The following is a 25617-nucleotide window of genomic DNA, read 5'->3' as shown; positions in this document are numbered from 1 at the left end:
CTGGGAATCAAGGTTGAAGGCTCCCTGTCTCTAGAACCAGCTCTTCCAGCCTGCACCGGGGTTGCTCAACGCGAAGCCCCAGCGTCCTCGCCTGGAGAGCTGTGGCAGTACCATCATGCCTGCGCAGGCGTATTGAGGCCCTGCCCGTGGCATCCTGGGAGTTGTAGTCCCACGGTTTGGAGCCCCTCCCAAGTTTAGCTCAGGATAGCTCAGAGCCCCAGGCCTCAGAATTCCAGGTCATCTGATCACCAACTCAGTCTTGAAGTAACTCATTAATTGAATTTGTGTAAAATGACTTTTTCCCCGTCCGTTGTGGGGCTTGAACTCAGGGCCTGAGCGCTGTCCCTGAGCCTCTTTGTGCTCAAGGCTAGTGCTCTACCATTTGAACCACAGCACGACTTCTGGTTTTTGAGTCGTTAATTGGAGATTAGAGTCTCTTGGGGACTTTTCTGCCCAGACTGGTTTCAAAGGCAATCCTCAGATGTCAGCCTCCTGAGTAGCTAGGATTACAGGCATGAGCCACTGGCACCTGGCTTTTTTTTTTTTTTGAACATGTGGCTATAGCAAAGTGTAATTTGAAATTTGCTTTCCTTCCTGTTCTGGAAGCCTGGGTTCCCTTATCTTCTTTCTCCTCTAGGGCCCTTCATTTTGTTTTACCTTCTTGTCTCCACCACTTAAATTTTTCTCTGTGCAGGCCCTCAGAACACAGTTCCTTGAATCTGGAAACATACAGCTCCAGCTAGTCAAGTCTCATCTTACCAAATACCTATTTATTTTGGAGCCCCAGGTGCTTTCCTTAGTGGATTTCTTTACCTTGGTAGTGTATGGCTCCAGTTAGAAGTGTCCTCTCCTGGGGAAATTTTGGGGGGGAGCAGGGAGAGCAGACTCTTAAGGAAGTCACTAAGACCTTATGGGCATGTTTTCCCTCTTTTTGAGATCTCATTTTTGAGAGTGGGGTTAACTTAAGACCTGAAGAGAAAGGATCTTAGAGATAAAGTTTCATCAGTAGAAGTTCTTAAAGAATTACTTAAAAGTGAGAACAGCCCCTGAAGCTATTCAGCCAAAGCCTTGTTCTGTGGTCCATCAAGATGGGGTTAAATTCGAAAATGGTTTTGGCTACAGGAGAGGAAAGGCCAGAGACAGGCCAATTTTTTATGACTTCATTTGAAACCCTGGATCCAGCCACACCCAGAGCTACATCTGTCTGCTGAACTTTTCAATTATATAAGTTCATAAATGCTCTTTTTTTTCTTCAGTAAAAGTTGGGTTTTCTATTTCTTATGATCACAAGTTCTGACTAATGCTGTGGGCAAAGACCAGCACACTAGGGCCAGACGAAGATACTGAATCATTGATCTCTTCACTTATTGCTTAGTTCTTCAACTTTGAATTTAAACGCATGATTGTGCCTGGTTGCTGGCCTGTCTCCATTTTGTCCCTCTCTGGTTCTAGAATTGTTTCTAATATTTTCCTTCTTGAGTCACCTTCATCTGCAGTTGCCTTGGATTCCTAGAAGGACAGGACTGATAGATAAATAAGTTTATGACAAGGGGCTGAAACTACCCCCACACAATCATAAGCCTCACAGCACAGTTCCCCCACCTCCAGTGAGGGTCATTTATTCCCCATGATGATGAAATCTCAGGGCAAGAGTCACTCCCTGAGGGGACCCCTTAAGTGACGGTAGTGATAACCACTTTTCCAGAAACCTTGCAGAACCAGACTAAGATGATGACCTGCTCTGTCAGGCATGAGCCACTGGCACCCAGATTAAGATATGGTCTTAATCTTATGCTTACTATAGAAACCAGTCACAGTTCTCTGTTAGTCTCTTGTTGAATATTTCTGGAGTTGGGAATTTCACTTCTTTCCAACCTTTTTTTTTTTTTTTTTTGTGGGTCATAGGGCTTGAACTCTGGACCTAAGCGCTGTCCCTTAGCAATTCAGCCCAAGGCTAGCACTCTACCATTTGAGCCATAGTACCACTTCCGGTTTTCTGGTAGTTTATTGGAGATAAAAGTTTCATGGCTTTCCTGCCTGGGCTGGCTTTGAACCGCAGTCCTCAGATCTCAGCCTCCTGAGTAGCCACTGGCGCCTGGTCCAATCTTTTTTACAGATAGAACTTTGAGAGTTTTGTTTGTTTTGTTTTGATTTTGTTCAGGTAATGGGGGCTTGAACTCTAGGCCTAAAGCTCTCCCTTGGTGTTTTGCTCATGGTAGGTGTTCTACCACTGGAGTCATGCTTCCACTTCTGGCTTTTTTTGCTGGTTAATTGGAGATAAGAGTCTTGAATCTCGGGCTGGGAAGGTGGCTCAGTGGTAGAGTGCTTGCCTTGCATGCATGAGACCCTGGGTTCGATTCCTCAGCAGCACATAAGCAGAAAAAAAAAAAGCCAGAAGTGACACTGTGGCTCAAGTGGTAGAGCGCTAGCCTTGAGCTGAAGAGCTGAGGGACAGCGCCCAGGCCCAGAGTTCAGGCCCCACGATCGGACCAAAAAAAAAAAAGAGTCTTGAATCTCTCTTTTCTTCCTTCCTTTCTCCCTCTATCTCTTCCTTCCTGCCTTCCTTACTGCCTTCCTTCCTCCCTCCCTCCCTCCCTTTCTCCCTTATTTCTTTCCCTTTCTTCCCACTTGTCTTCTTCCCTTTCCCTTCTTTTCTTTTGGCTGGGCAAACCTTTACCACTTAAGCCACATTCCACGTAGAATTTGGAAAAAAATCTTCCTTGTCCGTTTTCCTCTGGGTTGCCTTTTTAGCTACAATCCTAAAATTCATCTCTTTCCTGGCTGTGATGGCCCTTATGAATAAATAGCATATCATCTTCCTTCCCAAGAAAAACTTTTTAAAGTTCCTTCTTTTGTAGACCTTATTTGTATTACTTCCTTGATGTTTTGCTTGGCTAGCATCCTTTATTTCTTTTTCTTTTTCTGGTTGGTCGTGGGGATTGAACTCTGAGCCTGAAGCATCCCTTTTTAACATGTAATTCTAAGAAGTGAACAGGGGGGCAGAGTATGTGGCTTAGTGGTAGAGTGCTTGCCTAGCATGCCTGAAGCCCTGGGTTCGATTCCTTAGTACCACATAAACAGAAAAAGCCAGAAGTGGCGCTGTGGTTCAAGTGGTGGAGTGCTAGCCTTGAACATAGAGCAGCTCAAGGAAAGAGCCTAGGCTCTGAGTTTAAGCCCCAGGAAAAAATGCATATAGGGTTTTGGCTCCATACAGTGGCAGCATCACTGGGCTAGTTGTAGGGGTACCTATTGTAAGGCTGCTTGGGCAATATGGAAGCAGGCAATGGGATCCCCAGAACAATGGCTATGGTATGCTGGCACCTCTGCGGTGTGGGGGCCTCAGTAACAAGTAAATGTGGGTCTTCACGCTCTTCCTCCTCCAACAGTGTGACTCAGGTACTTTGTCCATCTCTGCTTCTTTGGTTTGTGCACATATGAATTGCTTCCACTTTGCAATTTGCTTCCCTATCCTTTAATATATATATACTTTTATTTATTTATTTATTTATTTTTATTTTTGGTGCAATACTGGGGCTTGAACTCGGTGTCTGGGTGCTGTCCCTTAGTCTTTTTTGCTCAAGGTTGGTGTTCTGTCACTTGGACCACAGCTCCACTTCCAGCTTTTTCTAGTTAATTGAAAGTAAGAGTCTCACAGACTTTCTGACCTAGGCTGGCTTCAAACCTCAATCCTCAGCCTAGGATTACAGGTGGGAGCTACTTCTTAATAACCAAGTTTCTTTCTCTGTGACTTTGATTCGATGTTTAATGGTAGAAATAGAGTGTAAACATGATCTAAGACAAAATAAAGGGCTGAAGGTTTGTGGTTCAAGTAGCAGAGTACCTGCCTACAAATATGAGGCCCTGATTTCAAATACCAGAATAAATAAAAATTTTAGAAAACATTGTGAATTTTTAAAATTTTTTATCAAACCCTGCTAAACACAAGCTTTATCCCTCATCCCCTGGGAGGAGTTTTGGGTGTTAGCAATGGGCAGGAGAGGGACAGCGCCCAAGCCCAGAGTTCAAGCCCCACGACTGGCCAGAAAAAAAGGGGCAGGAGAGGTGGGCGATGGTGGCTCACGCCTATAATCCTAGCTACTCAGGAGGCTGAGATCTGAGGATCATGGCTCAAAGCCAGCCCGGGGCAAGAAAGTCCATGAGACTCTTATCTCCAATAAACCTCTAGAAAACCAGAAGTGGTGCTCAAGTGGTAGAGCATTCGCCTGGAGCTGAAGAGCTGAGGGACAGCATCCAAACCCAGACTTCAAGCCCCACGACCAACAACAACAACAAAAAAAAGAGGAGGAGATGCTAGAGGGAAGAGGCCAAGGTTGTTGCTAAACATCATAGGGGAGACACAGAACACACAAGGAAACATTGCTCACCTAGAGTTAATAGTGCTGAAGTTCAGAAACGCTGATGGTGAGTGAGAGGAAGGGGCCTCCTCACTCCATTTCTATTTCCAGAGACAACTATTGTTAATGGTTTCTGTTTCTCTTCTTTTGGTGACTATCATATTATTTTTCAACTAGTATTTGACTACTTAGAACACGGGGAGGAGTAGAGGTTTGGGCTTGCCCTTCCACACCTCATTTAAACACCCCTGGAGTAGGCTAATAGTTAACTGGGTTCATTTGGGCTCCCCACAGAGAGAATTTGCTTCCTACAAGCAAATACTGGGAAAAAAAAAACCCTGAGAGTCGGGGCCTTTAAGAAGAAAGCAAGTCCCAGAAGCAGTCTGCTTCCCAAGGATAATTAATAGCTTTGCTGGGTCACCCTGGTTCCATTCAAGTCTAATGGTAGAATGAATTTCTTACCAGACAAACCAGAGAGCAAAGAGACCTGCCTACACAGATGGATGGTTTCCTGCCAGAAACGATAAGATCCTGGAAGCTCAAACGCAAAAGATTGCCTTAAACTAGGAAATGTAATATCAGAACTAGAAATTCCCATAGATGAATCAAAGAAGAGGATAGACATTGCTGAAACAACCCCCAAACAAGTTCTTTAAATTAAATAGAAGAAGTATCTCAACTGAGTGTGATAGTGACTGCTGGTACTCCCAGCCCCTAGGAGACTGAGGCAAGAGGGTCATGAGTTCGAGGACAGCCTGGCTACGTGAGGAGAGTCTGTCTCAAAAAAAAAAAAAAACATAAGAAAATGAGGAATATATAAAAATATATGATGAAAATACAGAGATGCAAATTCTGTGGTAAAAGATGAGACAATGGAAGAAACCCATACAACCTGACCTGGAAGGGCTGTGTTCTCGAGGAGAGAAAGGCACAGGACAGGAGAGGTCATAAATGACAGCATTTCCCTGCGTGAAAGAAAGATTTAGTTTCAGATTAGACTGATAGGAAAAGACATTCAGCCATACAGGTAAAAAAAAAGTCTGGAACTCAAAAGAGACAGGAAATTATGCCCACTTTTGTCCAGAAAGCGAGTTCTTTCTTCTCATTAGCAACACTAGAAGTCCAAAGGCAGTCAAATAGAACGTTAGTCTAAGAAGAGAAAAGGCTTGTAGCCAGACACTGGTGGCTCACACCAGCAATCCTAGCTATTCAGGAAAGATTTTGAGAGTGGAGGTTCAAAACCACACCAGGTAGGAGAGTTCACTAGACTCCATCTCCAAAATAATCAGCAAAGAGCAGTACTGGGGGTGGGGCTCAAATAGTAGAGCACCAGCTGAGTAAGTGCAAAGCCCTGAGTTCAAACTTTAGTACTGAGAAATAAAGAAAAGGCCTGTAATGTAGACCCAGTCCAGGAGGAATAAAACCTGGCTGAAGGTTTACAGAAGTCATGAGGCACCCCATCTGAGAAATACTTTTTTTTTTTTTTTTTGGGTCCGGTCATGGGGCCTGAACTCTGGGCCTGGGCACTGTCCCTCAGCTCTTCAGCTCAAGGCTAGTGCTCTACCGCTTGAGCCACAGTGTCACTTCCGGCTTTTTTCTTCTTGCTTATGTGGTGCTGAGGAATCGAACCCAGGGCCTCATGCATGCAAGGCAAGTGCTCTACCACTGAGCCACCTTCCCAACCCCTGAGAAATACTTTTAAGAAAATAATTTAAAAATACCCAAACCAATGCAACAACAATACTCACAAGGCACCATTTGGAAATCAACTTTACAGTGCCGGGAATGTGGTTTAGTGGTAGAGTGCTTGCCTAGCATGCATGAAGCTCTGGGTTTGATTCCTCAGCACCACAAAAAAAGAAAAAGCTGGAAGTGGTGCTGTGGCTCAAGTGGTAGAGTGCTAAGCCTTGAGAAAAAGAAACTCAGGGACAGTGCCCAGACACTGAATTCAACCCCCAGGACTGGCAAACAAACAAACAAAAAATCCCTAAAAAAAGTAAAGAAATGAATTTTACAACTTGTGAGGGGGAGAGTTGGTGGGGAGGGAAAGTGGGAGAAAAACGAGAGAGGGGGGAACAATGTTCTTCAAGAAATGTACCCATTGCCTTACTTAAGTTACTGTAACCCCTCTGTACAACACCTTTACAATAAGATTTTTGTTTTGTTTTGTTTTTTTTTTGTCGGTTGTGGGGCCTGAACTCTGGGCCTGGGAGCTGTCCCTCAGCTTTTCAGCTCAAGGCTAGTGTTCTACCACTTGAGCCACAGTGCTACTTCTGGCTTTTTCTGCTTATGTGGTGCTGAGGAATTGAACCCAGGGCCTCATGCATGCAAGGCAAGCACTCTACCACTGAGCCACCTTCCCAGACCTAAAATAAGATTTTTTAAAAAAAGACTGATGAAATAACAGATGAATCAGAATAGAGACTTTAAGATAGGGGAAGATGAGAAGAGGAAAGAAGCAGTGCGGAGCACCGAACCGTGATCTATATTCATACCTAACTCTATAATGTGTAGTGCACTGGCTAAACAAGAACTCTTGAAACAAATGGAACACACTGCAAGGGAAATTCTAATTTATATCTAACTTATATCACAATAAAACTGGACCCAGCTGGCAGGGATAAAGAGAAGGTAGGAGTGTCTAGAAGTGTAAAGGATGAGAGACAAGGGAAGGACAGTGAAAGTAACCTAACGGTCACATTTCACTGAAGTGGAGAGGAAATAGAAACTAATTAGAATATTATAGAAATAGTGGTTTTTCTATTTTTGTATGTCTGTGTGTGCCAGTCCTGAGGCCTTGAACTTAGGGGTCTGGGTGCTGTTTCTTACCTTTTTCCACTTAAGGCTGGTATTCTACCACTTGAACCACAGCTCCACTTCCAGCTTTTTAATTGGAGCTCATACTCTTATGGATTGTCCTGGCTGGCTTCAAACTGTGATCCTCAGATCTCAGCCTCTTAGATATCTGGGATTATAGACATGACCTATCAGCACCGTGGCTGCCTTTTGAACTGTTGTACATAGACTATCATTAAACCCAAACTCCCTCTGTCCTATGCTTATGAAATTCTGTTTTTCTTTTGAGTTCCAATTTTGTTTTTCCATAAATGCTAGACTTTGTTCTTGGAATGCTTCATAGTGTGGTTTGGAGCCATCATTTTGCCCTGCTGAAATGTTTGAATCTTGGGTTTGCCTTTCTCTTTAGCACAAGTGAAGCTGTCCTCTGTGTCACTATGAAGGCAGGACCAATGAGTGCTCTGGGGTATTCACCGGAGACCTATCAGCATTCTTTGATTTCAGGGATCAAAGAGCCACAAGTCCCTTTAATCGTACTATCAGATGGCCCATAGTTCTTTCTCCCTGCTGACTCTGAAGCTATTGTGACAGATTCTTCATGATCCCTTTGTTACATTTTTGCCTCCTCTCTTCAACAATCACTGATAGAGGCCTAGCCTGGCTTGCATTTTACATATGGGAAATTATGATCTGCCCACAGTCACATACTATATAAGAGAGCTGGCCTTCTGATCTGCAGAATCATGCTCTTTTGATTCCATCTTGCTTTTCTGCACAATTCAAGGAATTCATCTCTTGTTGCTTTAACACATTACTGCAACGGTGGCTTAAGCAATACAAATTTCTTACTTTAAGTTTTAAAGCAGGGCACTGGTGGCACACACCCATAATCCTAGCTACTCAAGAAGCTGAAGTCAGAGGATCTTTATTGGAAGCCAGGCTGGGAAGAAAACCAAGGCTCCATCTCCAATTAACTATTAAAAGAAAGCTATGCTGGGGCATGGCTGAAGTGATCAAATGCTAGCTGTGAGCAAGCAGAACACATAAGCTTCAGACCCTGATCTCAAGTGCTAGTTCTGGCAAAAAAAAAAAAAAAAAAAAAAAGGTGGAAAGGAAAATCTGTTTCCTTGAGTTTCTACTTTCCAGAGGCTGCCTGGATCCCTGGATCCCCTTTCCCCCTTCAAAGCCAGCAAATGAGGGTTGAATCCTCACAACGCACCTCTCTGACCCTTCAGGAAGCACTTCCCTCCTCCTGAAATCTTTTCCCATGGCTAGAAAAAGTCCTCTCTTTTAAGTACCCATGTGATTAAATTAAGTGAAACAGGATGAATTCTTCTCTAAAAAACTTCGGTAAAGTGGGGAGGGGGCACAGAAATAGAAGGACAAAGGGTGAACAAATGCAGCAGCGGTACTCACTAGACATTATGTTGAAAATGAACTATACAACATTGTGGGTGAGAATGGGAAGGAAAAACTGGTAGTTAGTGAGAAAAGGGGCGACACGGTCCAAAAAGAAACGTACTCATTACCTGACATGTAACTGTAACTCCTCTGTACATCACCTTTATAACAAAAATAAAAAACAAAAAGCCTTCGATGAGGCATGGGCTTCAGCAATTAGGATATGATCATTTTTATTCTATGTTACCCTGTCAGTAGATGAGGGCTGGCAGAGGCCAGTGGGTTACAGTGATGGTAGACAGATATAACCTGACTCAGTCTTGGGAGACTTCCCTGATTTCCATGTTGACTGGACTATACCAGACAAACCCCTTCTCATGCAGTTCTCTGAGTGCCCTCACAGTTGGACTCCTTTCCCTGGTCAAGACCCACAACCAATGCATCCAGTATAAGGAGCAGTGAATAGATGGGGAGAGGGTGAGAAATCTGCTTTGGTGTTCGTCCTCTTGGATCTCAGATGATGACTTTTTGGACCCGGTAAAGCTGAAATGTGCAACACTCACACTTCGCTCTTAAAAGCCCCCAGTGTTTCTGATATTTAGGCAGTAAGAATAGAATACAAATCCCCCTCTTACTCTTATCCATACAAGAGGATCACAGAAGGAATTGCAGAATGTCATGAGAGTATGACACTATCCCCAAAAGGACCAAAGAGGAGAGAAATACAGACCCCACCTGGTAAAAAAAAAATGCCAAGGCAATGAGGTACGCAGTGTAGCCAAGCCAACTTCCATCTGGGTACCTGTGTTGTGAGCCCCTGTGAGGTCTTGTTGGCTGCATTCCTGCCAATTTTGCTTTTGATTGCATAGTCAAGTGTGGCTTTGGCATTTTAAGGAGAATCCAGGTCATGTTCGCCTGCGTATTGGTTTTAAAAACTGGGACATTTTCTGCAATTTGTGAAATTCTTGAGAATTTCCACTCTGCCCACCTCACCCTCCACACCACAGATGCAGTGCCCCACCCATCCCGGCTGCCAGCTGCTCTGGGCATTCATTCTTACTCGCCCCTTAGGCCTCCAGGGAGTAACCTGCACCCACCACTATTTGTATCTGAGGGAGGGCCTGTCAGGGTGCCCCAGGGAGGGGAGCAGCTGTTGGAAACTTTAATCAAGCGGGGACTGTCAACAGCTGCAGGGACTCCTTAGGAAACAATGAACTTCAGAAAGGAAATAGTTGTAAAATCTGTTGCCATGACCTATGACAACTTGTGAAAATGATCTCATTCCTGCTGTGACAAAGGTAACCGCTCTCAAGCTGGATGTCGTGACTCATGCCTGTGATGCTAGCTACTCAGGAGTCTGAGAGCTGAGGACTCTGGGTTTGAAACTAGCCTGAGAAGAAGTCTATGAGACTTCTTTTTTTGTTGGTCATGGAGCTTGACCTCAGAGCCTGGGTGCTGTCCCTGAGCTTTTCTGCTCAAGGCTAGAGCCACAGCTTCACTTCCGGTTTTCTGGTGGTTAATTGGAGATAAGAGTCACATGGACTTTCACTGGCTTCAAACTGTGATAATCATATCTGAGCCTTCTGAGTAGCTAGAATTACAGGTGTGAGACACTGGTGCCTAGCTTTCTATGAGGCTCTTATTTCCAGCTAAAAGCCAGATATGGAGTTATAGCTCAAGTGGTAATGCACCAGCCTTGACTGAAAAATCTAAGGGACAGTGCTCAGACCTTGAGTTCAAGCCCCAGTTTGCCCCCTGGCCCCCCCAAAGTAACAGCTCAGCCCACAGGATGAGTCCTTGTGTCTCATCCTTCAAGCAGGCTGTGACACTCAGCACCTGCACACACAAAGCTCTGGGGATGCATGTGTACATGTGAGCACTTGCACCAGCAGGTAGATACTTGCCTCTTCTCAGAGACGCTCCTCAAATGACAGGTGTGCTACTCTGCCTCTGGGGCAACTTTCTTCGGAGTAGGCTGGATGGCCCAGCTGTGCTGGCCTGCCACACATCACCGGTCACATAAGCTGTTAGTGTGTGGTGAGGAGGGCTCTTCCCTTTCCCCTCTCCACAGCTGCCTAGGGCTTTCTGAGGGGCGGAGATGCCCCCAAAGGGGTGGATTTTTCTCATCCTCAGATCTTCTCTGGCCTTAAGTCTTTCCCACTCCCAGATGCAGACTCTTTTGGAGTTCCCTAGAAGGGGCACTTCCCAGTAAAAGAACATCTAGGAGTACCAGTGGCTTCTTCCCTTCTCTGTCTTTTTCTCTCTTCCATTAACTGGGCTCTCATCACCTAAAGGACCTCTGAGCCCCAGGGGTCTCCCCCATAAATGCCTCTTTCCTTGGGCCTGGGTATAAAGGAACAATCTTGGGGTGTGAATATCGGTATTGGAGATTGAATCCATTGCATCACATTCATACTCTCCCACTGAGCTATTCCTAAGAAATCAAGAGGAAGGGGGCTGGGAAGGTGGCTCAGTGGTAGAGCGCTTGCCTTGCATGCCTGAGGCCCTGGGTTCGACTCCTCAGCACCGCATAAGCAAAAAGAAAAAAAAAAGCCGGAAGTGGCGCTGTGGCTCAAGTGATAGAGTGCTAGCCTTGAGCTGAAAAGAGCTGAGGGACAGCGCCCAGGCCCAGAGTTCAGGCCCCACGACCGGGCCCCAAAAGAAAAGAAAAAAAAAAAGAAATCAAGAGGAAACTGCTCTGTCTAGGAGGAAGTCATAGCCTTTCTAGAATCCTGGCACCCACATCAACTCCCTGGCTCCCCACAAGAAACATGAGGTTCAGGGCTGCCAAGCTTCCCAGAAGTGCCTAACCACGTGCCCCTCCCCCTCAGCCAGGCTGGTCCTGGAGTCTGCCTGCCTGCCTCGTGGGATCTGTCTGCTGGAGTCAGCTCAGGTGTGGAGACAGCGTGTCACGAGGCTGGCAGAGGCAGGATGGTAGGGGTAAGGGCTGATTGGTCACAGGTGTGACCTGATAGATGGGGGGGTGAGGAGGCAGGGAAAGACTGTGGAATAGAAAAGTCTGGGATGTTTATGGATGCAAAACCAGTTTGGCTCCATGTCTCTGTATTCTCCTCAAAATAAAAGCTGGCACAGGCTGGCACATTCCCAGCGAGAGCTTGTAGTGATGACTTCCTTATAGCAGGAGAACTGGGAGCTAAGTGGGAGGGCAGCAGGGTACATCCTAAGAATAAAACCTCAGGATCATCGGATGATAGAGGAGATGAGCTACAAAATTAGGGATCCCTTTTGGGGAACCCATGTGCCTACTGGAAATTCCAAATGATGACATGTGATGGAGGAGAATGGAACCTTAATCTGGAGCAATAACTGGGGAGATGTCTGAGGTGAGCACAGAGAACTCCCATTACACCCCGAGCAGCTCCAGCCATGAGTAGTCAGGAGGGGAGGGGAAGTCGAGATGATAAGCAGGAGGACTGTGTGGAGTCCCAGCAGTGTAGAGACCACAGTGTGTCCATGACACAGCAGTGCTGGACCCATGCCCAGGTCCTGCTCCTGCGCTGTGGACCTCAGCGTCCCTCCTCTGCACCTATAGGTTCCGCACAGGGATGTCTCTGCTTCACTGAGTCCATCTGTCAGAATCTGTCCACTTCTTCCTCTTCTGTGACTGGTAGTCACAAGGCAAAGTGCAAAACCACACAGTCACCAAGAGAGCACAGGCCTGAGGGGGGCTGGCAGGAGAGTGGCAAGGAAGTCTTAGAGTGGTGGAAGGGACAAGTGAGGCTGAAAGACAAGTATGGCTGAGGCCATCACCTATGCAGACCTGAGGTTTGTGAAGGCCCCCCTGAAGAAGAGTGTCTCCAGCCGGTTAGAACAGGGTAAGCAGTATGGGGGGAGGGCTCCTCGATCCTGCATCCCTCCTCCCTTCATCACCCATCCCTCATACCTCCGGACTCTCTCCTTGTCTTGTGCTTTGCTCCCTCTTCTCTCCAGATGCAGAGGACTATGAGGATGGGGAGCTCACCTATGAGAACGTGCAAGTCCCCCCCGTCCCAGCGGGGGCCCCAAGCTTGGCTTCCTCTGGACCGGCCGACAAAGCGAGTATGGAGAACTCACGGGACATATCTGTAGCTAGAGTGTCTGTAGTGGTTGGGGAGGGCGGACCCTGAGGAAAGGAGGGCATTCTTAGGAAAGACAAGAAGGAGGATAGGTTAAGTGGGAGTCACCAGAAGAGGAAGGACGCTAGGGGCAAGGAGGAGACAGATCCCAGAGGGGTGGTGGGTGCTTGCGGAGGGCTCAGGGCAGCCCTGGGGGCAATGGGCAAATAGGAAATGGGGATCCTGGGGAGAGAGCTGAGGGAATTGGAGAGGGAGGAGAGCTGTGGGGCGAGGGGCACATATGGGCACCAGAGGAGAGGGTACAAGAACAGAGGGAGCTGGGGCAGGATGCAGAGAGTATGTGTTGTGGGGTGTATGTTTGTGAGAGAGGGTGAGACTCAGGAGCTTGCTGAGAGGGTCTCAGGGGAGCTGAGGAACTTCAAGAGTCACGTGGGTGTCCCAGGACATTGGTAGAGGGTAACCTAGGATAGACAGAGTGTGGAAGGGGAGAAGGGGCATTACTGGGGCTTCCTGTCTTCACCCAGGGTGCTCTCCTTCCGCAGGGGTCAAGGCAGAGCAGCCAGCTAAGAGATGCATGAAGCTATCAGCTAGTCAGGTTCTCCCCTGTGAGTATTGTCCTCCTTCCCCTCCCCCTAGTTCCCACCCCCCAGTTGTCCTTCCCAAGTGGCCATGTGGGTCAGGGTGGTGGACTAGGTTGCCTTCCCCATTCAGTCTCATCCCAATATTATTCTAATAATGAATGTCATAGATCTATGATCCAGATCACAATCCAACTTCCAAGTATCCCTTTCTTTTCCTGGGGTGCAATTTCCCTTTCCCTCTACCAGGCAATGTTCTCAGCCCACCTTACCAGTAGAATGCCCAACCCTGATTCTGTGTGTGTGTGTGTGTGTGTGTGTGTGTGTGTGTGTGTGTGTGTGTGTGTGTGTGTGTGTATGTGTGTGTGTGTGTGTTTGTGTGTGTGTGTGTATGTGTTTGTGTGTGTGTATGTGCTGGTCCTAGGGCTTGAACTCAGGGCCTAGGGCACTGTCTCTGAGTGTTTTTGCTTAAGTCTAGCACTCTTATCACTTGAGCCACAGTTCTACTTCTGATTTTTTGGTGGCTCATTGGAGATGAATCTCACTGACCTTCCTGCTTGGACTGGCTTTGAACCTCAATTTTTAGATCTCAGCCTTCTGAGTGGCTGGTGTTACAGGCATGAGACACCCATCCTTGATTCTGAAATACCCTGGCTCCCCTACATACAAAACATCCCACTGCCCCCAGCCCCCACTGCTCTGTCCCTAGCTATCTACTTAACAGGAGCTTCCTGACTTGAGTCCCTAAATCCATTCCTGGGACTGACTGTCTCCAACCCCTGTCTCCTAAGGCCCCACCTCCACCTCCTGCTTGCAGTACCTCCTGCTCGGCCTGCTCCTCACCTGCCTGCTGTTAGGGGTGGCCACCATCTGCCTGGGAGTGAGCTGTGAGTATGGCGGCCCCCCATTACCCTCTCACCCCAAATGTTTCTCTCCTTTTCCTCCTGCCCTTTCTCATCAGGGCTCACAGATACTGCCCACCCCTCCCTCCCCACTCCTTATTTTTGCTTTGGTTTAAGCCTGGTCTGTCTGAGAGTGCATCGCTGTCTTCCTACACTGTCCTTACTATTGCAGGATTTCTTTTTTTTTTTTTTTTGGGTCCGGTCGTGGGGCCTGAACTCTGTGCCTGGGCACTGTCCCTCAGCTCTTCAGCTCAAGGCTAGCGCTCTACCACTTGAGCCACAGCGCCACCTCCGGCTTTTTTCTTTTTGCTTATGTGATGCTGAGGAATCGAACCCAGGGCCTCAGGCATGCAAATCAAGCGCTTTACCACTGAGCCACCTTCCCAGCCCCCTATTGCAGGATTTCTTAAGCTTTATGCAGCCAGATCATAGATTTTAGCCTGCTTTGCAAAAGCTGCAGGAAGCAGAAAAAGGCTGATGTTAGGCAACAGGGCAGGAGATACACTTCAAGTTTTCTCTCTCAACAGGGTCTCACTATATAGCTTAGGCTGAACTCAAACTCACAATCTTCCTGCCTCAGTCTTCTGAGTGCTGGGATTACAGGTACTCATTACCACACCCAGCCCCCTATCTGTCTTTATTGACAAACAGATCTGCAGTTGTCTCAGCAGTTCCAGCAGGTGACCAGGATTCTGGAAGCCACTAACAGCAGCCTGAGGCAACAGCTCCGGGAAAGGATAACCAAGCTGGGGCAACAGGAGGAGGATCTGCAGGAATACAGGAGACAGCTGTCTCAGAGTCAGGAGATGCTACAGGAGGAACGGAGGGTTCACCAGGTAGCTGAGCAGCAGCTACAGGCCTGTCAGTTGGATCGGGAGCAGACCAAAGAGACCTTGAAAAGGGAAGAGGAACAGAGACAAGCCTTGGACCAGAGGCTGAACAGCATGCAGAACAGACTAAAGTCCTTCTCCACATGCTCTACATTAGGTATCTGCTCTGGGATAGGGGAGGTGGAAGAAGTGGCCTGCGTGGGGTGGAGACACTACTGGCTGGAATCAGGGGTCAGAGGTCAGGGGTCAGTGAGATGTGGAAGAAAGAGACAGTGAACCAGAGTAGCGGCTGATCTGAGCTGTGCAGACTTGGGCATCAGGAGAAGGGCTCCCCCAGCTCTAAGGCAAATCCTGTGGGAGAAGAGAAGGGTGGCAGCTAGCCCCCCAAGTCACATCGTCCAAAGCAGCATGGCACATTCAGGTTTCACCTGGCTATCATTGTTCCCAGGATGTGGAAATCCCTTGAATTTGGGTGTTAAGTTGGTTGAACTTTTTTCTTTTAAAGACAAGCACAATTTAAATTCTCACTACTTCTGAGACTCCAGCAGAAAAGATTAAGAATCACCAAAGTGCAGTCTGGAAGTGGGGAGAAGAGGTAAAGTTCTCAGGGGTTGTGGCTTAGGGTATCTATTTAGAAAACAGAAATCTAGCTGGTAGGTAGAGATGAGGGAAGGTACACCTGAAAAAGGAAAGATTGTGCTAGAGCAGACAGGTTCTATCCAAGCATGTTGCCATCTTAAAAGGGACACTAGTGTCCATAGACTGTGGCTGGGATTAAGCTCTAGTTGGCTCAGAAGGCATCTGGCCACTCCCCAACTGGCCAGACTTAAGACAGCAAGATTCTTTGCGGATGCTCACAGCTGTTTGCCTTAACCTGATCCTCTATAGCTCTCCATCCCATGTCAGTGCTGCTGCCTATCCACACAGCAAAATCCCAGGCTGAAGATCAGTTGCAGACTTCTGCTTTGATTGAACTTCCAGCTTTCAAGGTTTTCCCACATTACTTCTACCTCACTGAGGCCTGCAACCTGTGGACTTGCAGTTCCTCCCATTCTGCAAGCCATTTCCTGCCTTCCCTTCTCCCTACCCATGTTGGATTCTGGGATCCATCACTCAGTCCTTTGTTCTCTTGTCCTACTGGTGCTTTGGACTGGTAAAGACCAAATGCTGGATGAGCCCAACTGACCACTTAGCCCAGACTGGCACCAAGATATGACAAATAGTGCAGTCAGCCTGCTTGGTGCCATTAAAAACCTAAGCACCACCTGGCAAGCTCTGCAGTGATGGGCCCCTTCTGCACTACCATCCCCTCCACTTTCGGCAAGGGCCCTCTGACTCTGTCAGAGAGCAATTCCCTCAAATTTCCATCAGCACGGCTGTATATCCATTTGCATTTTTGCCCATCTTGTCCTTTGCAAGGATAAATGCAATAACTTTCTGAGGGCTTTCCCCAACTATCCCACACCCCACCCAAACACAGTCCATTCTTCATACTGAAGGCAGAAGAATTCTTTAAGAACACAAACGTGATCATGCCACTCCAGGCTAAATCATGTCTTTCTAGTTAATTATATAAACAGGTTAATGTAGCATGTGCTCAGACACCTGGAGACATAGCTAGTGAGAAAAATCCCCTTTTGTAAAACCCTATATTGATTTTCTCTTCCTCATAATATAAAAATAAAGCCAGGCCTAGCCACTCAGGATGGAGTTTCAAAGCCAGCCTGGACTGGAAAGTTCATGAGACTCTTATTTCCAAAGAACTGCTAAAAAGTTGGAAGTAGAACTGTGGCTCTAGTAGTAGTTAGCCTTGAGCAAAGAAGGTGAGATAGCACCTACACCCTGAATTCAAGCCCCAGGACTGGCACAAAAATAAAATCCTTAATAGAGCTTCTGAGGCCCCTACTGTACCAATTTATTTTTATTCCTTGGAGTTGCGCCCCCCCCCCCCCGCCACCCCCGGGCAGTAGGATGGAGACATAGGAAAAGGTTGACAGAGGCAAGAAGCTGGTTTGAGTGACAGAGGTAGGATTGATGGATGAAAGTGATGTTTTGGGATCAGGCACACAAGATGAAGTGTGGAATGTTAAAGAAGGATGTTTATTTCCTAGGGGAAATTAGGAAAAGAACAAAGGAGAAGACATAGAAATTTTTAGGTGAAGATTGCTCACAATTTCAGCAAAGCAGGCTGTCTGGTGAAGGAAGAGTGGAGAGGAGCAGGAGGGAGCCAGTGGCGAGAGGAATGTGGCAAGGTTTTGAGTAGGGAAATGCTTTAGGGAGCAAATGAGATGAATGAATGAGAGACCCATAGGGATCTAGGTGAAGTTAGCTGAAATGTCTCTGCTGACAGTAACTCCATGGCTATGATAATAAATCTTCCATTTTGGATGTGGTGGTGCAGGTCTAGAATCCCAGCACCCAGCTGGAGGAGTGGAGACCAGACTAAGCCACATAGCAAGTTTCTGAGCTATGTAGCTGCACCCCATCTCACAAAACAATGTTTGAGAATATAGCTCAGTGGAAGAACATTTGCCTTGTACATCTAAGGCCATGGACTCAATTCCCGGCACTAGAAAAGAAATAAAAAAGACGACAAACCTGCCAGATTGCTAAGAAGAAATGCTGTTGAATGTTCCCAAATATACATAGGTAGGGTATTTCCAAGAGAGGACAAAGAAAAATTGCAAAGATTAAGGACCAGAGATCCATGAAGGTGCTGGGAGTAGACGTATTGTTAGCAAGCAGGTGGCTGAACAGTCACATTCATCTCAAGTGAAGCTGCCATCATACTCTCTGCTTTGTAGATTCTTGCTGTCCAGTGGGATGGATGCAACACCAGAAAAGCTGCTTTTACTTTTCACATTTTCAGAAAACTTGGGATGAGAGTCAAAAGTATTGCACATCTTTGTCCTCCAAGCTGGCCACATTCCATGAAGTAAGCATCACCTTATCCCCAAGCTGAAGTGGGTACTGTTTGGTGAGGAGGTATGTATGTCAAGTTGGGAATGGCAGTGCACTGCTGGCATGAACGCCATGGCTCAGGTTCCTTTTCCATGGCAGGTACTGGTAGTCACAATATTTGTCAAAGGAAACAGCTTCCAAATCTTCTTAGCCCTCCAAGTGTCTTCTCCTGCTCAGTTTGTATGAGAGCTGAATCTTCTCAACCATCTTTAATGTATGTCTTAGGTCTCTGGCGAGTCCCTTTGGGCTGCTTAATAGCTCATTGATTCTTGTGGCCTCTCAGAGAGGCAGAGAGGGGCTAGATCTTATAGACTGGATGGCAGGGACTTATTTCTTGGGACCCGAAGAGTCCACAGAATAACCTCATCCAAAGGATATGGAAGAAATTCCTACCTAGCTGGGAGGTGAATCCTGCATCTGCAGAGTGGCACTTGAACAATTCAGAGACAAATTACTAATGATCTCTGTGTACCAAAGATAAGCACTCTTGCCAGAGTTCACGGGCCTTCTCCTCGAGTGCACATTTCATTAATTTTTTATTTCTTCCCACATACCTCAGATCTGATTCTCTCCACAGGATACGACCTTCAGCATGCGTGAATTTTTGTTAAATATGAATAGATATTCATATTGGGCCAAATCTAAGGCGCAGTGGATTAGTAATTCACAACACTTTGGGTAAGTCTGAGAGGATACCTGGATATTTTCAACTCCATTAATCTTCTCAGAAGACAGTAATAAAATTTCGTCAAGTCCTGCTCCCAAAACTCTTCTGCAAGTCAATGTTGTAACTATTTGTTTATTCCCTCTATTTGGTTAATAACTCTTTAAGGTAGTCTTACTCCCTTCCATCCCTAGTATCTAGAGGTCCCTGGAATGTACTGTTGAGATCTATATCATCATTCAGAAGGGGATGAGAATTTAGCTAAGGCTTTATAGCCAATGAGGAAAAACAGCCTTTGAACTTCCATTCCTCTCTTAACAAGGCTATCAAACTGAGGCTGTCTTTCAGACAGGCCAATTAGGGTAACAGCTGTCCCAGGAAAGTGAGCAAGACAGCAGTGACAGACTGAGGACTTAGCCCTATGGACTCCACAACAGGGTAGTCACCTCCTCACACTTCTGTATTGGAGTTCGCATCATTAGGACTTTCGGTGACTTCCCTCCCCTGGTTCTAAAGCTTCTAGCTGTAGTTTAGCCATCAGCTCTTGAACAATGGCCAGAAGTAGCCTTAGGCAGGCAAGGTGAGCTAGGTTTAATGGCAGCAGGGGGAGGAGGATACACTAGGAACAGTCCAGACTATATCCTAGCTCTACTCTTTTCTTTAGGACTCATCATAAAAACCCAAAATGTCCCAAGGTACAAATGTGGTCATGGCCACGAATAATGGAAGAGAAGTGTACAGAGACTCTCTTCTTCATCTGTGAGCGGGAAACTTTCAGGTCTCCAGATGAGACTGATCTTTGAATTGAGTTGGGTAAGTGAGAGGGTTAGGACTGAGGGGTTGTGTCCAAGGAGGGAGGGGAAACTTGTTCGTGGGTTTTGATAATCACATCCACAAATCCATAGATATGTCCTGCTTCAGTAAGAGCAGGTAAGACCTAGAAAGGAAGGAAGGCTTATGACACGGCTTTCCAGGGGGAGAAGATAAGAGTAAGCTGGATGAGGATTTAGTGCTAATCATGTCTAGCTCACTGATGTTTTACTCTTCCAGACTCCAACCAACAAGAACTTGTGACGATCATCCTTAACCTGTGACTGAAGGTCCTAAGGTCATCATACCAGGGCATTCCTTCACTCTAGGCATAGCTAGCCAAAGGCTGAACCATGTCGATACTTCTAGCCAGCCTATCATCTGCTTGAAATGGTCCCTGAAACTGAACTGTTCCTGCGAAGAATAAAGTAAAGTCCTCTAGAAAGGACTTTGGCCTTCCTCAAGGACCTCCCATACTGGAAATGGTGGGGGGAGGAGGGCGCAGGGGCAGAGTGGATGGGGCGGCCCGGAGCCAGCCAGGCAGTTTTATTGACATATTTTTAAATAATCTGCACGTGTTAGTCTTGTGCGTCAGCAATGCTGTGTGGTTCAGTGATCCCCGGGGAGAGCAGGCCCAGGGTTGGATACAAAGTGCTCTGTCCATCGAGTCCATGCTGAGGCTCCCTATAGGGAGAAGAGCCGGTCAGCCATGTGGGGCTGACACTGTCCAGTAAGTGCACTCTGTCCTCACAGGGTGTCCTCAGACTAAAGTTGGAGGCCTGAGATCACAGGCCCCACTGCTAAGAGCGTGCCCCAGGCAGCTGCAGGCTGGGTGTGGGTGGCTTGGCATGGTGCCCTCGGTGGCAGAGAAGACTGCCTGCCTCACAGTTCAGGTTGCGGTAGCGGGCCACAGCTGGAGTGGGACGGGGGCACATGGACAGGAAGCCAAAGCTGAAGGGGCCAAGGCAGCAGCCAGGACAGGGCAGCCCGTCCTCAGGCTCCCGGGAAGTGGCAGGGGGTGGTGAGGGTTCTGTCCGCTCCAGGGCTGCCGCTCGGGGCAGGCTATGCTGGGCCCGGTTCCAGGACTCCCCAGCCCAGCCTTGTGGGGAGTTCACCACCACAGCTGGGGGGTTGTTGTTGAGGGGAGGACCTGATCTAGGGGACCAGGGTTGGGAGGCTGAAGAACAAGTACTGATGAAGTTGTCTGTAGCCACAGCAAGGGGAAGCTGGGGAGCAGGTCCTGGGGGTTCTGGTTCTGGGCTACTGCCTTCACACTCCATCTTTTCTTCAGCTGAGGGACCCATGGGGGGTGGGCCGGGACCTGGCAGTGCAGTCTCCATACGTCGGGGGAGCTCAGGGGATGAGGGTAGTGAGCGGCAGCGTCGGAGAGGCGTCCCAGGCTGGATCAGGTTCTCTGGTGTGCTCACCAACGGCAGCTGAGTGGAGGGCAGTGGTGACGGTGGTACCAGGGGCAAGGGGGTGACTGGCCTGCAGGGTGTGTCCAGAAGCTTGATCTTGCCACCCCTGAGGTCTTCCCGTAGTGAGAAGGGGTTGACTCGAGTCAGATTGTCCCCCCAGTTCGGGGGCGATTCTGGTGATGGGGGCAGGAAGAGGTCTGACCGGCTTCGGGAGAGCCGGGGGTCAGGCCTTGGAAGCGTGGCGGAGAGACCTCCTCTTGGAACAGATCCTGTAGAGAGAAGCCTGTGATCACTGTTCTCAGCATTTGAGCAGAGCTCTGGAGGGCCTCGCTATCTTCCAGGAGCTGGTTAAACTAGAGCTTAGAAAAGGGATCCCACAGGATGCTTCAGAAAGTGGGGAAATGTCACCTCCAACCACCTTTCACCTCTTCTTTCCTTCCTCCGCTCCTCAGACTCTACCAGTAGAAAAGTATCTGCTTTCAGATGTCTTCCCACCCCACCCTATGCCAACTCCCAGCCTTCTCACCTAATAAATCCACTTGGCTTCCTCCAGATAACTCTCAGTTCTAAGGAGAAAGGACTAGGGCTTCTCCTCTGGGCCCATGTCATGCTCACTTACCCTGATTGTGTATCAGGGGAGTCCTGGCAGGGGGGGCTGGCTCAGGCAGCTGCTCCAGGATCCATTCCAGGTGCTGGGTGATCTCAGTGAAGGGGGCACGAGTGCTGGGCTCCATCTGACAGGTGGAGACAGGGTAGCTTCTTTATTCAGTGCTCTTAAAGAGGGTACCTGAGTTTTATTCCCGTCACCTGGGGCCCACGGGCAGCCATGGCATGGGTGGGGTTGTCTGCCAGGAGGAGTGGGGCTCTTACGCTGCAGCAGTGGATGGCCAAGAGCAGGAAAGGCAGTGGGCAATCATCCCCTACCAGGGTTCGGAAAGCAGGCACATCTAGGCCAAAGTCCTGTGAGGAGAGAGAAGGGGTCAAATAAGCCTTCCTTGGCTTCTTCTGCATCCCTATGAGGCCCTCAGCCTCCAAGGTGCCCGCCTCAGTTAGGAGCTACTTATTCTGGAGGTTCCCGTTTCACACCAAGACATTCACCTCAGTACGGGGTAGGTAGTCAGGGTCTGCAGGTACTCGGGCGATGAGCTCACAGAGAACGATCCCAAAGGCAAACACATCAGCCTAGGGGCAGCAGAAAATGTCAAGAGGAGGAGCAGACAGTTTTCACGCAATGGAATGGGGATTCGGGCATGGAGGAACGGTGGGGTTCCTGAATATCTGGTTAGAGAGGTTGCTGGGATGGAGCCTTAATATTTCAAGGGTCTGGGGAGGGGGACTTCGGGCTCTGAAGGGTTGGTGTCTTACCTTCTCATCGTACAGCTCACCCCGCAATACCTCTGGAGCCATCCAATATGGGGAACCCACCACAGCCAATGGCTCCTTCCTTGCTCCTTCCCTGCAGGGGCAGGTGGTCAGAAACATCTAAGTGTCCTTCCCAGGCAAGAGCCCCCACCCTACCCCAAGGGGAACATCATTGAGGGCTTCACTTAGATGGACTGCCTTTGGGGGGGGGGTGATGGGGGTAACAAGGGCATTCACCTCACCTATACACAGGAATCTTTTCAGCCAGCCCAAAGTCACCCACAACAGCTGTGAAGCCTTGGTCTTCCCGCCGGACCAGACAGTTCTGGCACACACACACATGCATACATAGGCATCCTATGATCACCTGGTCTCCCAATATATACCCAAAGCCCTGCCACTCATGTGTAGCTCCAACCTTCCCTCCCAATTCTTCAATGCGTCCCACTACTGCAACATCATTCAACACGCCAGTGGTACTCAGTCCTTCAGAACAGTTCCCTCCCCGAGCCTCCCCCCCCAATATTCCCCAATACTTTGTCACTCCAATATCATCATGTATCTGTTATCCACATCCTAACATCCATAGACTAATCATAACCAAATAACCTCAAATTCCTTCATGGCCCCTATCCACCTCCAGCCTACCTTAGATGTGAGGTCTCGGTGGAATACACCCTTGGCATGAAGGTACCGCAGCCCTCGGGCAATATCCAGGGCTAGGTGGAGCCTGACTGGCCAGGACAGGGGCTCAGGGGAGCTCAGCAGCTGTTCCAGGGTCCCACCATTCATATACTAAGACAGAGGGGTGGGAGGAGGGAGAATGAACGCCAAGGCTTCACTCTGCTTCCTACGTGTCTTATAAGCCAGGGGACCACTCAAGATTACAAAGGTCAGAAGGGTGAGCCTGTGCTTTCTGATTTCCATTCACCTTCTAGTTTTGTAGCTGCTAGCCCTGTGCAACTTTTTGTTATGAAATTTACATACAATTAAGCATTCAGCTCCTCAGTCACACCGGGGACATTTCCCATGCTCTAGCCTAGCCACGCGTGGCCGGGAGCTAGTGTCCCGGGCTACTGCAGATACAGAACATTTCCGTCACTGCAGAAAGTTCTATAGGCAACACTGTTCTAGGGGAGACAGGGAACGAATGAGATACTGAGGCCTCTCAGATCGGCTGCCCCAAGGGCAGTTCAGGTAGCCTGCCGTTGGAGGCGGTCCTGGGCTGCTTCTTCCTTTGAGGACCCACAGACTCCCAGTCTCCCCCCACCCCCCCCCCCGTGGCTGTGGGTTCCCCCTCCTGACCTGTCCTTACCTCTGTTAGAGCGTGCAGCTGCCCCTGGTGCACACAGACCCCCATGAACCTGGAAGAGGATGGGAGGAGAAGGAGGGTAGGCTTTTCCCGCGGGATCTTTCCTTTTCCCTCCCATCCAGCAAGCTGCCCATCAAGAGGCCGGGCTGCTCACCTTAGGATGTTAGGGTGCCGGAGCCGGTTCATCAGCTGCACCTCCCTTAGCGTGTTGCCGCGGTTACTGGGGAGCTTGTTCATCTTCAGCACCATGACCTGCCCTGACTGTCTGTGCCGGACCTGCGGGCGGTAAAGGCCGGCGGGTGCCGCAGGTCGGGGGCAGGGGGTCGCCCAAGTCTGGGCTCTCTACCCCAAGTTCAAGCCTATAGCAGCTCGGTCCCGCCCCTCTGCCCTCCCAACCGGTCCTACCTTGTAGACCTCCGAGAAGAAGCCGGCCCCGATCTTCTCCGCACAGTGGAAATCGTCCACGCGCGCCAGGCTGGACACGGCGCTGCGGAGGGCTCGGTAGGAGGAGGGGCGGCCCCGGCCGGGGCCTGCGCCGGCGCCCCCCGGCCCCTCCCCGGGCGCCTCTCCCGGCCCGGGGCCCCGCAGCGGGGGCCGTTCCCCGGCCATGGCCGGGCCCCCAGCCTGGGCCTGCTTTACATGGCAGGGTCCCCGGGACCCGGGCAGGCCGCGCTCGCCATGGGTACGGGCCGAGCCCGATCCGGAGCTCCGGCTCCCGCCCCGCGAATGGAAGACCGGCCGGAGATCCTGGGCCCGCCCCCGCCGCGCCGCTCAGCAGGGCCCGGGTGGACGCCGCTCCGCTCCGCGCAGGGCCTGGGCCGGGAGGCGGCGGGGTCGGCGGCGGCGCTGCCGGGCGCCGGCGGGCGGGCTCCCCGCGGGCGGAGGCGGGCGGGCGGGCGGCGGCGGCGGCGGCTCCGCTTCGCCGCTGGGGCTCAGGCTCCGCGGCCTGCCAGGGGCGGGGCTGGGCCTGGCCTCCGCTTAACTCCTTCGCGCCGGGGCCTCACGCGGCGGCCACGCCCCCCAGGTACGCGCCGCGGTCGCGGGCCGCCAAACTCCCGACGAGCGGGTCCGGGGCGTCGGGGGTCAAAAGGCCTCAGGCTGGGCTCGACTAACCGAAGAGAATTAGGCGCTAGCTGGGCGTTCGCGAAGCTCGAACGTCTCTGCGCTGTCCCGGGATTCTTTCCTCCCCTCCCTCGTCTCACTGTCCGTTGAGGGCTGGGCTCAGCGAGCGGCCCGATTCCTGGGCTCCACGGACCAGCCAGGCACAGGTCTAGCCCCCGCAGGCCCGGCCACGACCGCAGGCAGCCCGGCAACTCGTCCACCGTCCCCCCCTGAGCTCCGGCCCCGACTCCCCATTTCCCGGCTCGCTCTCCCACTCCGCTACCCTAACTGTCCGGGCTCGCTAACACCTTCTACCTTCGCCGGGCCGTGGCGCTACCCCGATCGGGGCTGGCCCATCCCGGGCTCGGCCCCGACGCCTCTTCTCTCCATCCCACTTCCCCGGAATAAAGTTCGGATTCCAGGGCACCCTCCCCCGGGTCACCCGACCTGGACCTCCTCCCTTCTTTGTCCAAATGACCCTCTCTTCGGAAAGAAGCCTCCACCTGCAGGGAAGCGCCTCCTTCCGCGCGGGCCCACCCCCCGCCACAGTCCCGCCCCCTCAAAGACTGCTTCTCCCGGACCCCTCCCCTCCACGGGGCCTTCCCCTAGGATGACACTGCCACCCTCCGTGCCACCAGAACCCTCCAGGGCTGCGCCCACGCCTCCCCGTGGTCCTCCCCCGCGTCAGGACCTCTCGGCGGGACTCCGCCAGTCATTGTGACCCCTCCTCTCAAGGTGACTCCTCCCCCTCGGCGTGGCTCGGCCCTGCTCCTTGTGACTTCTCCCAGCAGCTTCTGCCGCTCCACCCCGTAGGAGCCGGCTCTGCCTCCTCCCGGCGGCAGGAGGAACTGCACCTGCCCTCTTTCCTGAGTGCGCACGCCCAACCTCGGGACAGTACTCTCGCCGTACCCGACGCTTCCGGTTTTGCCATTGGCTCCGCCCTCCCAGGGTAGACCTACCCTGGAATGGCCAATCGTCGCCAAGGATGGGTGACGTCACTGGATCCTTGCGGTCGACTTCCCTGGCTAGCAGTTTCCGGCGTCCTTGAGTC

The 25617-nt window shown here is 50.0% G+C and overlaps 2 protein-coding genes across 2 annotated transcripts; one reads left to right on the top strand and one right to left on the bottom strand.

The window, feature by feature from the left end:
• Positions 1-12192: 12192 nt before the first annotated feature.
• Positions 12193-19971, top strand: Cd72 (CD72 molecule). Its single transcript, XM_070009435.1, has 9 exons — positions 12193-12388; positions 12504-12611; positions 13171-13233; positions 13998-14093; positions 14760-15095; positions 17743-17873; positions 18477-18577; positions 19228-19376; positions 19614-19971. The coding sequence occupies exons 1-8, from the start codon at positions 12307-12309 to the stop codon at positions 19364-19366; spliced, it is 1056 nt and encodes a 351-aa protein (XP_069865536.1). The 5' UTR covers positions 12193-12306; the 3' UTR covers positions 19367-19376; positions 19614-19971.
• On the bottom strand, positions 19891-25099 carry Tesk1 (testis associated actin remodelling kinase 1). The gene is made up of 10 exons (XM_070009430.1): positions 23871-25099; positions 23620-23741; positions 23469-23517; positions 22802-22948; positions 22396-22478; positions 22157-22247; positions 21890-21973; positions 21662-21751; positions 21411-21525; positions 19891-21060 (listed from the first exon to the last, which is right to left on the bottom strand). Exons 1-10 carry the CDS (start codon positions 24072-24074, stop codon positions 20174-20176), a joined length of 1872 nt encoding a protein of 623 aa, XP_069865531.1. The 5' UTR covers positions 24075-25099; the 3' UTR covers positions 19891-20173.
• Positions 25100-25617: the final 518 nt, after the last annotated feature.

The sequence above is a fragment of the Dipodomys merriami genome, unplaced genomic scaffold (genome assembly GCF_024711535.1).
Source record: "Dipodomys merriami isolate MVZ:Mamm:240054 unplaced genomic scaffold, mDipMer1.0.p SCAF_11, whole genome shotgun sequence".
NCBI classification, from domain to species: domain Eukaryota; kingdom Metazoa; phylum Chordata; class Mammalia; order Rodentia; family Heteromyidae; genus Dipodomys; species Dipodomys merriami.
This window is presented reverse-complemented; position numbering and strand designations above follow the sequence as displayed.